The sequence below is a fragment of the Rousettus aegyptiacus genome, unplaced genomic scaffold, assembly GCF_014176215.1.
Source record: "Rousettus aegyptiacus isolate mRouAeg1 unplaced genomic scaffold, mRouAeg1.p scaffold_m13_p_13, whole genome shotgun sequence".
Lineage (NCBI taxonomy): Eukaryota > Metazoa > Chordata > Mammalia > Chiroptera > Pteropodidae > Rousettus > Rousettus aegyptiacus.
The window spans coordinates 58061591-58074103 of NW_023416288.1; the positions used below are offsets into that span (position 1 = coordinate 58061591).

Sequence of the window (12513 nt, forward strand, 5' to 3'; positions counted from 1 at the left end):
CAGGGAGAACTGTAGCTGCATTTGCAGCTTAGCAGGCTGACTAGAAATAATAATCCCAGCGGGGTGAGGCTGATGGTCTGGACAAGCTGCTGGAACCAGCACTCTGTGGCCTGGGCATGGAGAGAGGCTGTCGGGCACAGCATGTGCTCTTGAGCAAAGAAAAGGGATAGAAACAGAGTTTAGATATTTTGTTTTAAGGAGTTTTAGCATTGAAAGGGCAGGTGCATCTCTTCCTCAGCAATACTTAATAAGCAGAGGATCTTAATGTGTAGTTTTTAACTGATCTGATCAGTTTGGTGCGTTTATAAAGTCAAAATGAGGTCCGTACCTTCCTCGTCATTCTTATCATGGGAGATGGTGCGACTTTTTGAGGCATTTCTGTAACACATTATTCACAGTACCGAGTACACCACTCCGAGCATGGCTGTAGTTTTTTGCCCACACTGCCCCACGGAGTAACCCTGAAGACCACAGAAGTGTAACATAGGCACAGAGGGAGAACGAATAAGAATTTCCAGACTATGACTTTAACGTTCAAAATTATATCCCTAGGGGAAAAACCATCATTGTGGAATGTTTAATTGTCGGATTCCCGATAATAATCATTTTCTAGGTAAAATTTCAAAATACTAACCGTGCATTTGTTTTTTTAAAAAGTGTTTATTTTTTTTACTAATGAGGATGAAACCAGGCAAAGAAGTTTACAGAAAAGATGTCCATATATAAAGAAAGAAATAGCAAATATTTTTTGGTCATAATTTAGAGACAAACTAATCTATAAAAAGGAGACAGTTTTCCCTCAATTCATCTCTTCCCTAGAAGAGCGTAATAGGCATGGCTCAGTTCCGTGATATCCTCAGTAAGCCTCGGATACGTCTGACAAGAGCTTGTATGAAACTATAGCGAGATCGAACTTTTGAATATAATCCTTCAATGTCCAGAAGTTTCTTCTGCAGTGATTCTCCGAACGTGTTGATGGCGTCGGCCTGGAGCTGGAGGTAAGACAGATGACGTTTCATGATTAAAACCGCAGTCTCAAGCATTTCTTTTATTCTGTGTCTTCTCATTTAAAATTGCTTTGGATTTTTATAAATGGCCCTTTCTTGTATACCGAATTAAACAAACAACACATTTTCCACCCTAGATTTTATTCATATAATACTGGTTTTCCCTCTTTCCTTTCGTATGTAAATGTGTAAAATTTTAAATTTGCTTTAAATAACAACTATGGATACTGTGCACAAAACCTTTCCTGAAGGGCCATACAGAACCTACTAAGAAAGAAGCAAAGGGTACATTGGAAAGAAGCTTTACTTTCTACTTCATTTTGCAATTGAGAAAAAAAACACTTGCACACTTTTACTTTAAAAAAATATTAATGGGGGACAGGAACATGGTATACACTTTAGAATCCAGATGTATTTTAGAATGCCTATGTGGTTTCAGATGGATCTTTTTGGTATTAAACTTAAATGCTAAAATTAGTGCAAAATTATGACTCTACCTGTCTTTGGTTTTGGAGTAAAATCAAAGCACAGCGTGAGAAAATGTTTTATTAAGCCTGAGTTCCTTCTAGCTTTGTAATAGACCAGCCTAACGAATCAGTCATTAATTCAACATGTATATTTATTAAACTTCTGTGGGATCTATTCTTTAGCTAATTCTGTACATGTAACATTGGCTTCCCTAAAACACACCACGCCAAAAAATGGATTATTGTTATAAAGTCGCTAAGAGATAAGTTTATAGGGTTTTATAAAATGACAGATTTATTATTTCTGAGTAGGGTGGAGATGAGAATTTGGTATCTGTAACGTCTGATTAAGTGCGATCTGGAAAATGCTGAAACTGAGCCTCTCTTTCCTAGATGAAGCCGTCTTCAGCTTTAACAAAGGCAGTGACCAAGAGGGATTAGGGACAAGCAGAAGCTTTATCAAATCCTGGCTAAGGACATATAGATGCTATAGATGCCCTGGAGCCAATCTAGCTGTAATTCATTTTCCCTAATACCACACATCTTGATAACTGCTTTGTTCCTAATAAGACTCTGCTATTAGTTTCCTATGAGGTTTTCATTTTACTTGTTTTTGGAATGCTCTTCATCCAATTCCAATACTACTGATCAAGAGATTACTCAATACATAATACTATATAGACATATGCCAGGTAATGATGTTTGGGACAACGACAGACCACATGTACAATTATAATGGAGCTGAAAAATTCCTATCACCTAGTGGCTACGTAGCCATCATCAACCGAGAGGAATATTCATGTCATGTCATCTGCTTACAAGCAAATCTGTGATGAAAAAAAAGAAATAAGCCAAAAACCAACATGGACATATTTTTGAAAAGAGTATGCCTCCTCAAGAAGAGTCTAGGGCAGGCTCTTCAGGAGGTGTTCCAGAAGAAGGCACTGTCGTCATAGGAGAGGACAGCTCCATGCACGTTACTGCCCCGAAGACCTTCTAGCGGGACAAGATGTGGAGGCAGAAGACAGCGTGATACTGATGAGCCTGACCCTGTGTGGGCTCAGGTAATGTATGCGTTTGTGCCTTAGTTTTTAACAAGGTTTAAAAAGAAAAAAATTTTACACAGAAAAAAGCTTATAGAATAAGGATATGAAGAAAATATTTTTGTACAGCTGTCCAATGTGCTTGTGTTTTACACTAAGCGTTATTACAAGAGTCTAAAAGTTTTTAAAAATGGAAACGTTTATAAAGTAAAAACATCACAATAAGCTAAGGTTAATTTATTGAAGAAAAAATTTTAAAAAATAAAGTTAGTGTAGCCTAAGTGTGCTGCACAGGCCTGTAGCCTAGGCACAATAGGCCGAAGTATGTACCTAGGTGTGCAGTAGGCTGCAATATCTAGATTTGTGTCTACACAACAACAAACTCACTTAATGACACATTTCAAAGAACGTATCCCTGTTATTAAGTGACACAAGACTGTATAATACTACAGTCTATTACGGTGAAATTTTTAAAGGCTCCTCATAGCCTCGCCATTAAATTATTTTCTGAAAAATTAAGCACTGAGTGACCCTTTGTGCCTAAAAATTCTACGAAGTTAATCCAAAGAAATGAGGAGTTTCCAGATCATAATGCCTACTAATTACTGGATGCTTACTATTTCCTGACACTACCCTAGGAGCCTCACCTATGAAACCTCATTTAATTTGGATAAAACTCTGGGAATAAATTATTCCCATTTTTTTCGATGAGGAAATGGAGGCAAGTTACGTAAGTTGTTTCAAGTCACATAGCTGTTAGGTGACCGTGCCAGAATTCACATAAGGTCTTTGTATACGCCCTGAAGTTATAATCTTACTAACACACTTTCAAAGCGAAAAGAAAAAAAAATAGAGTATGAGACTAGAATCTTACCTGGTCTATGTCGTGTTGGCTCACTATAGTCAGTCCACTTCTAAAATCTAGATTGGCTTCTGAAGCTAAGGAATCTAGAGAAAGAAGACAAAGTCAAACCATCTTTGCAAGCATATATCCACGACACAGTAAAAGAACCTGACGACAAATGGAAGGCCCTGGGAAGCATTTCACTGGTCTGGGCCAGGGTTCCCAAGCTCTTCTTCTGTTTCTTGCCCACTAAGGGAGACAAATCATGCTCATCAGTCAGAGGCTCACTCTAGCAACAAGAATTCTGGCCTAGGCCGACCCACTTCAATTCTTCTAGAAAATAATTTGTGACCAGGGGACTCGGGACCTGGGTCACCCCTTAACTGAAAGAAGAGGAGAAGCTGAGAAGCAGCCTCTAAGATGCTCTTATGCCCCACAGAGATAGAAGTAAAATACAAAATAACTATATGTAATAATTAAGTAGCTCTTTATTACCCAATCCACTCTCGGTAACCTAGAAACGTAAAATAATAAATAAAAATGGATCTAGTTTTTCAAGGCTCTAAAATCTATAGGCATTTATGGTTCACTACTTTGCAGAAAAAAGTTTACCTTGTAGCCTTCTGCTTTTAAACAAGGTCCTGGAAGCGAACAAAGAATCTTGCGAATCTGTGGGCGTGCAATGTAACAGGTAGTACTCCAGATGGCGCCAGAGAATAAAGAGGCAGGTCTCTATGATGACTACAGAGAGCTCAGATGAAAGGAAAACATTCTCCGTCACATGTTTTTTTAAAAAACAGTTTCTGAGGAAGAGAAAAACGGGGAGACTGCACCACTTAGTGATGTACCCACGACCTCAGTCTAACAGACGGGTAAGATTCCACTGCAGGTGTCCCCCCAGAAAGCAGTAAGGCATGCTAGGAGGAAGGAGGCGGGGACCGTGGGGCACGGTGCCAGCACTCTCTCCAGTGTCCTTGTCTTCTGTCCTGACAGAAAGTATCTGTATACATTATCAGGATTATTAGACACTCTAAAAGATAAGAAAAAATGTTGATTTGGAAATATATCAGGCATTTACTGGGGAAAAAATGAACAGTAATTATGTCCCTTTCCATGTGGTTTTGATGCCCAAGCAATGTGAGAATAAGTAAAGAGTTCCTATATTTGCAGATTTTCTTAAAGGTCACCATTCAAGTCCCACTATGATTTCATTAAGGATACAAGAACAAAGAGAAAGCAGTTTGGCTCGATTGTTGATCAGCTTCACCAAACGCCGTCTTGCTAGAACATATTTCTGGGCGGTGGAGATTTTATCAACACCAGCAGGCATCACGGACTGACATAACTAAGAAAAAGAAAACAAATACAGTATTAAGAATGACATAAATTGCAACAAAAATGTAATGAAAATCTACTATAAGAGGGTCCCTTGTGATAAGTACTGTGAAAAACATTCAAATAAGTTTAAACATCCTTGCAGACAAGAGATATTATCTAGTTAGGAAGCAAGTAACTTAAAAAAAGAACCAAAAAAGCAGTTGAATTCACAAATGAATATTCATCTTCTTCTTGTCAAAGTCCTACGCCTGAAACAGGTTTTGCAATCTGCTGATGGGCCGACCAACACTGAATTTTCTGTCAAATTAAAACAAAACAGTAGGTTTTTCAAGCAGGAGGTGTAATAATGTCATAGAAAATTTCTGTAACAGCTGTCATGTATCTTCTGAAGAAAATGTAAAATAGACTTCTAGAGCATAAAAAAATATGATCATCCACCAGAAGCCCCCCAGCCACCTGTTACTTGGCATACCTATAATCACAATGGTTCGATTAGAATCCAGACACTGGGTCTGGCAGACGGCGTACTGAAGTGGGAGGGCCACAGACTTCACTGTGACGTTGCAGTTCCTCTTGCGAGTCCTAGCATCCACCATGAGCCACACGGGAGGGGGAAGGGCTGCCACACGTAAACCACGTAATTTCAGGGCCTACCTGAACCCAACCAATAACTCCTGCCCCGACCTGGACTTGCTAGCTGTGTGGCTCCGGGTAAGTTATGCAAACTTTCGGTGCCTCAGTTTCCTCATTTGAGAAATGGGAGCAGCAATATCTGCCTCGTGTATTCACGTAGAACTCAGGGCCTAGCACATCATAAACACTCAATATGTGTTCTCTAGGATTATCTGGAGAGTGCCAAAAGGGACTAGGCTTTGACTACTCTTAAGAGTGATACGGAGTTTTTCAGGAAAGCTGGTGTGAACCAGGAATGGCAAAACAGCCCAGGCTGCCACGAGACACCAAGAAGCTTCGGTGGCGGCCAAGCAACGCCTCACAGCTCAGCTGTGCTGAACAAACAGGGAAGAGGCCAGGCTGCCTAGGGAGCAAGCCGAGCAGCTCAGCATCTGCAGCTGCAATAAACGCGGGGAAGGGCTGCCGGTCATCGAGAGCAGGCAGTCACGCCTGACACGCCGGCCCATTGTCTGAAAAACCTGGTAAACAGACACTGAAGATACTGAAGATACTGGACGCACAGAGATGTTTAGCCTAAGAAATCACTTCTACTGAATAAGCACTTGTGACAGAAACCTAGTTTCTCAGCACAGATTTTAGACCATAAATTACCAAAACTCTGCACTCAAAGGCCAGCTGCCGTTCTACTGAACGGCAGGTGTTTTTCCTGAACAGGTGCAACTTCACTGTCTTTCTTTCAAGAGTTTCTGCACTTTCGAGGCGTGGTGCTTAAGGTGAGGGACTCTTCTTCAAGCCACACAGAGAAATCATTTCAATTCCTTTTGTCTCACTGAACATGTCATCTTTACGCACAAGTCTGACACCGGTACCCTGGCCCTTAGTAAAATCGGTGGCTTCACAGCTCATTATAAGATTCATACCTCTTTTATCTCATCCGGTGGAAGCTGCTCTACATTCTGTAGCTTGTTGACACTCCGTCGGTGGCTGTCATAATAGCTGAAGAAATCACTAGCGCTCTGTTTCAGCAGGTAGACAATGATGCCCAAACCAGGCAGGCGCCAATATGGAACTACTGGAGCTTGGGTATCTAATAAGAGGTGATGATAAAAAACAATGTTCCTCTCATAAGCATTTTATAGGAATTTCAAATGATCTGTTTTAAAACAAGGGATGCCCAGGAATTTACAGGCATGTAAACTATTATTAAAACTAACCCAAGACTACTTTTAAATACCACAGTTCAAAGGCGTGGATAGGAAATACTGCAATCAGGTAGGTACATGAGGCAGGAGACCTGGAGAGAATAAGGAGATTTGGCTGACGGACACAGAGCTCATCCTTTATTCGATGAAGGCCTTTCCGAACTCCATGTTGGCTGTAAACCTTTATACCCACCCCCCACGTACACACACACATTCAAGACATATACACAAGTTTGGACTTTCCCGACCCCAGGTGAGTAACTCCTACCTCACTCTACTGCTCTAGTTATATAGATTCATTTAGCCTGCATCTTTCTGGTTACTGAATTCCCAGCTCAAAGTCATTCTTCCAAAGAGGTAAGAACACTAACTGAAATATTCAAAAAATACCATTGGATTTAAACTTTGAGTCACATCATTAGTCACTTGTAGAACTGTGACTCGAATCTAGGCAGTTCATCATTAGTCTGTGTGTTCTTAACCAGTGGGTTAAAGTGCCTCTCTATAACTAGGCATTCTCGAACCTACCACATACCCACCCGCTCCTGTGTCTAGAACTGGCAAAGGGAAGCGTTCTTATGAACTCCTCAATAAGTCTAAGGAAAAATAAAGGTCAATTTACAAGGCTTTGTAAGTTTATCTTCAAGTATTAAGGATCAAAGAATGATAATGGTATGTGAAAGACTGACTCAAAATAAGAAGAAACTAAAGGAAATTTTAATAATTACTGGTGATATATTATTAGTATATGATTAATGTTTCTGAAGGATAAATGACAAACTTACCGTTTTGTTTGAAAATGTTATGTTCAGATTCAATTTGTTTTAAAAAGTTAGATTCAGGGTTCAGGGGGAAAGAAAAAGATGACTACTCTTTTTTTTTAAGTATCTGAGCCAAATTGATATGCTGGGGAGCAAGACTGATTACTATGCTCTTGAGGCAGAGTTAGAGGTCTCCATCAAACTATAGTTCTTACAGGGATTAATAAACAGATTCATATTCATTTACAAATTGCCAGATAGAAGGGATAGATTAGGTTAAATGTCACTGATGGGTGACAGGCAAACCACTATTTTGAATAAAAATATGTCATTGGGCAGAATTCTCAATCATTCCATGTTCTTCCAAGTGAAAACAATCTCTTTTCATGTTTCCTGAGCCACCTGGACTAGAAAGATAGCTTTCCCCTCGTGCTGGCGAAGGCCTCAGGGATCAGCGCTCCCCATGGCGGGAACCTTTCCACGGTGGCCCTTTTTATTTTAGCGATCTTCATTCCTAGCAGCAGTCTTTTTGAATATAGGCAAAAGCTAGAACTATGGAGAACTAATTTGCTTAATATTAAATCAAAGGAACTATTGTATATATCCAATCTCAATGATTTAACGAACACTTACCTTATAGAATATAACTATAAATCTTTATAGTTATTCCCTCAGTTTCTTTAAGACATACTCTCACCTAAGCAAGACTATTCCAGATGAATCACTGAATAAAAGGTATCTTTAACTATAGCTATCTATCAGCTATGAAGGACTTTTGCTTCCAAGTATAACAAACTAAAACCATACCAGACAAGGGCCCACTCCCCATCTCCCGCCCATGACAGAAAACTAAAAAGTCTCGACATAATATAAAATCAACTCCCTGAAGGTACCAGAGAGTGAACAGCAGCAAAGAGACACTGGCCGGGCTTGCAGGATCACTGGGAGGCCGACGAAACTCGTACACATGTACAAGTTCCCGCCTCCACGACCTCCAGCCCGGGGCGAAGCATAGCTGCCAGCAGCACAAGCACCACAATGCAGAGGCGAGTGTGCCAACGGAAACAGCAAGTCATCAGAGCCTAGGAAACCGAAAGAGAGACGGTGGGAAGCTGGGAAACCACCACCACTGAAGAAAGTTGGGCAAATCTAGGAAGAGCTAGAGAGGGGATCCCCACAGCTTTCCACATCACTGACCGCCCAGAACCACGCACGCATGGAACACTCAAAAACAGCTCAGGTAAAAGGAAAAGACCGGAACTGAGAGAGCACCTGCCACCCAAGGATCAGAGTTCATGGTCCAGGTAGGGTCAAGATGATGACTGCCAGCTCAAACAAAAGAACTAACGCTCATTGAGGAAAACAAAGCAACGGAATCCAGACACTTCGCAACTTCATACTGCCCGGTATGCAGTTAAAAATCACCCAACATACAAACAGCTAAGGAAATGGAAGATATTCTCAAGACACAAGAAAGCCAATCAAGTCCAATCGCAGATGAACTAGATGTCGGAAACTAGTGAATGAGGGTTTTAAAGTAGCGGTCATGACTATCCTAATTGCGGGAAAATAAAGTAGGCTCATAATCAATAAAACCATAGAAAATTTGGTAGAGGAAAGAGAAATGAATGAAAGAACCAAACAGAAATTCTAGAACGGAAAAGTACAATTTCTGAAGTAAAAATTCACTGGATATACTCAACAGCCAAATGGAGCTGATCGAGGAAGGAATAAGTGAACTTGAAGATAGATCAACTGAAAACTTTCAAGGAAAAGAACAGAGGAGAAGATTAAAAAATAGAAAAGAACAGAGTCTTAGAGACATATTATATGGTATCCAACAGTCCAATATATGTTTGGAGAGAATGGGGCCATCATATTTTCATATTTTTCACCCAGCTAGCTTACTCTCCAATCCTAGATCCTTTCTTTGGGGTCTCAAAAATATACTCTCCCCACATGGCTCTTCTAATTTGTCCTTAGAATATCTTGAATTCCTCTCTTCTCTCAAGCTCACCAGCCTATCCACAGGTCTGACAACAGCAATCCCTTCCTTCTTAAATTTGCTTGAAAATTTTCCCATTGTTATTTATTAAAGAAAAAGCCACATCTTACCGGACCCAATTCGAGCTTGTCATAATCATGGCAACTTAACTCCTCAAATACGGAAAGAAAGAACAAGGCTCACCTTGCCGGGGCCCATCTCTGTTAACGGTCTCTGACAGGCTTGGGGTGAAGAGACACACGGCATGCTGAAAGGTAGGGGAACTCTGCAACATGAGCGATTGGCAATACTCCATGACATTGGCACAAATCTACAGTGGAAGAAGAGAAGTAGCAAAAACATTACTCCCCACATGCTCTGATATGTAAATCCAGATTTGAAAAACAGAGTTATAGATCAATTTGTAAAATTCACAACAAAGTTATAAATCAATGTGTAAAATTACTCACATCTGTTATTTTTATCAAGTATTCCCCAAAACAGAAAGCTTCAAGAATAGGTACACAATTCTCACTCCTCTTACCTGTTGCATGGCCAGTTCAATCTCATCCTTCTTGCTCACTCTATCTCCTTCCACATTATCATCTTGAAATTTAAACTGACGGAGTCTGTCGGAGCCACCAAAGCGACTTAGTAGTCCTAAGCATTGGCGCTATGAAAGAAAAATAAGTGTTCATATCTAGTTGTAGATATTTAAAATTAGTGACCTCTCTTTCTTGAGATATAAAAAAAAACTCAGTGGAGAGTGGAATCACTCTCTAAAAAGCATCTGATTTCTTACTTTCAAATGAGTCAACTTAAGTTAGCTCTATTAATATTAACCTTTTTGCAAATGTTATTTGCTTGGCAGTCAACTCTTTGAAAGAATACCAATTTTTTACAGCAGTTAATCCCCACTATAATCTAAGTGTCTGCTAAGGAATTTTCTGTATCATACCAAATAATTCCTTGGTAGATATCCATTAAATAAATACAAGTTGATAAACAATGACAGGCAAAATGAGATGGCAAATAGAAGATGATTTGTAATAGGCACATCCATGATAATTTTGTCTACTAAAGCTCGAATACAAAGGCTATTACTTCTGTGGCCACTTTTGGGGACTTCATAAAGAGGCTGGGAACAAACACACAAGTAGCCTTGGCAGATAAAATGCAACTGTCAACTGTCACCTGCCTGAAATGCTGATACTTTTCACCTGAGAACACAATTTTTCCTAAGGTTCTCAGAGGGAAAGAATGAGCTTTTTTGAAATTGGCATCAAAAATACCTTCTTCTCCCTACTAATAAAAAAAGTTAAAGAGTAAAAAAAAAAAAAAAAAAAAAAAAAAAACAACCCCAAAACCCCAGAGCATTTGGGTTTTACTGGTTAGAGCACAACCTTTTCTGGTGCATTGTGTGACAGTGAGTCAAAACGTACTGTATGTATACACTTGGGGACCAGTGATACCAGTTACGTTATAGTTTTAACATTTGTACATAAAAATGATAATGGTAAAATTTTTCTTTTGGAAACTTGTACTGGTTAAGAAAACTACAGTATCAAAAATAATAGAAAATAAATTCTGGTATATGAATATAATTACTTTGCAAACAATAAAAAGTGAAGATGTTCAATTGAGGCAGTCCAAGAGGCTCCCAGACTGATAAAATATCTAATATGTTGACTATATTGAAAAGATTACACAATGGAAAAGAGTTGAGAAATAAGTACATAAAAACCAAGCAAATTAAAAAAAAAATGACTTACTCTAAAGCAAACATAACATTACACAGAAAAGTCACATATGGTCCATGGCTTAACCATAAATTTATAGAGACATTTACAGAGTAATAATACTGTAACACTAAACACTGATCTTATCAAAATTATAATTATGTTGCATTTCAGGGGATGTTATGAGAAATATACATATTTTATGGTGGAAGAAAATGACTAAAGAGATCGTCCTCCTCAATGGAAGTCAATAGATGATTCCTCAATTTGGAAAATCAAGTAGTAGCAATATAAGCATATTATTTAGAGATAATAAAGAATCAATTAAAACTACTGAAAGGGTTTTGTCCAAATCCAGGGAGCAGATTGGGGAGGAAGGGTGAGGGGATTTTTGTATTTTGTTAAAAGTCTTACGATTGCTCTTTAAAGGAATACGAACAGTTACCTGGAATCTTCCAATATGTCCCTGTAGCTCCATTAGAGATCCTTCATTTACATCCACATCAAGTTCACTTAATATACCTATGAAATGTGTAGTTAAATAATCAATAAAATAAACACATTAAAAAACTAGGAAGAGCAGTTCTAGTATGTTCACATATATATTTTATGTGACTGGGAAGACAGATTCTGCCGTGAAGAACTTTTGAGAAATATGGCTTTACGAAGAGTATGAAGTACACTACCCCAAGTTCATTCATATGCAATCTAAATCTAGATTCAATTTGTGATTTTAAAAGGCACTTTTTAAAGTTTTTGAGAAAAGTCTTTTATCTATGGCCATAAAAGTAAAAAATTTCTAAATTCAACAGTAAATTACTCTCATGAAAATATTTAAAATATAAAACTAAAATAAAATGCATTTTTTTTTCTTTAACCTCTTCGAGATATTATATCATTTGCTATTTTTCTTTTTCCTTCAGCAAGGTACAGTTTGCACATGTAGAAACAAGTTTGCATTCAGCTTCACAGTTTGGATTCCTAAATCGAGCTGATTAATCTTTGGCACCATGAACTCTACAGGGGTGGTACGGCCTAGCAGGTAAGTGCACAAGCTTAGAAGCCACACTGCCTGAGAAACCCTATATGACCAGCGTTAGATGTGTGACTTTAGACAAGTTAACCTCTCTGTGCCTCAGTTTCCTCACTGTAAAATGTGGATTACAACAACTCTATATCTTATGATAGTTGTGAGGATTAAATAAATTAACATGCTGTTTAAAACAATACTTGGCACCTAATTACTTAATAAATATGAGCTGTTATTAATATTACAAGTTCTGAGGAAAAGAAAATCACAACTGGCCATGCTATCATTTAAAAATAACAACTTCAAGCCATTCATAAACATTAAAGAATTCAGGGACTGTAATATACTTTTTCTTGGTTGAGGGGATCTCAGTACACATTAAAATTACCAAGAGATAAATCAAAATAAGAGGAAAAAAAAAGAATTGGTGTTTTTCAGTGAATTCATGTAAATATACAAGTAAAA

The 12513-nt window shown here is 38.6% G+C and overlaps 1 protein-coding gene across 2 annotated transcripts in view; it reads right to left on the reverse strand.

The window, feature by feature from the left end:
- Window positions 1–640: 640 nt before the first annotated feature.
- NUP205 (nucleoporin 205) overlaps window positions 641–12513 on the reverse strand; it is a 66430-nt gene continuing 54557 nt past the window's right edge. For both annotated transcript variants that reach the window (XM_016121107.2, XM_036230868.1), the window contains exons 36-43: window positions 11464–11540; window positions 9824–9952; window positions 9484–9610; window positions 6253–6419; window positions 4583–4706; window positions 3974–4102; window positions 3392–3465; window positions 641–992 (exon numbers count right to left, since the gene is read on the reverse strand). In XM_016121107.2, the coding sequence (XP_015976593.1) occupies window positions 840–992; window positions 3392–3465; window positions 3974–4102; window positions 4583–4706; window positions 6253–6419; window positions 9484–9610; window positions 9824–9952; window positions 11464–11540 (980 nt within the window). In that variant the 3' untranslated portion in view covers window positions 641–839. The remainder of the gene's footprint in view (window positions 993–3391; window positions 3466–3973; window positions 4103–4582; window positions 4707–6252; window positions 6420–9483; window positions 9611–9823; window positions 9953–11463; window positions 11541–12513) is intronic.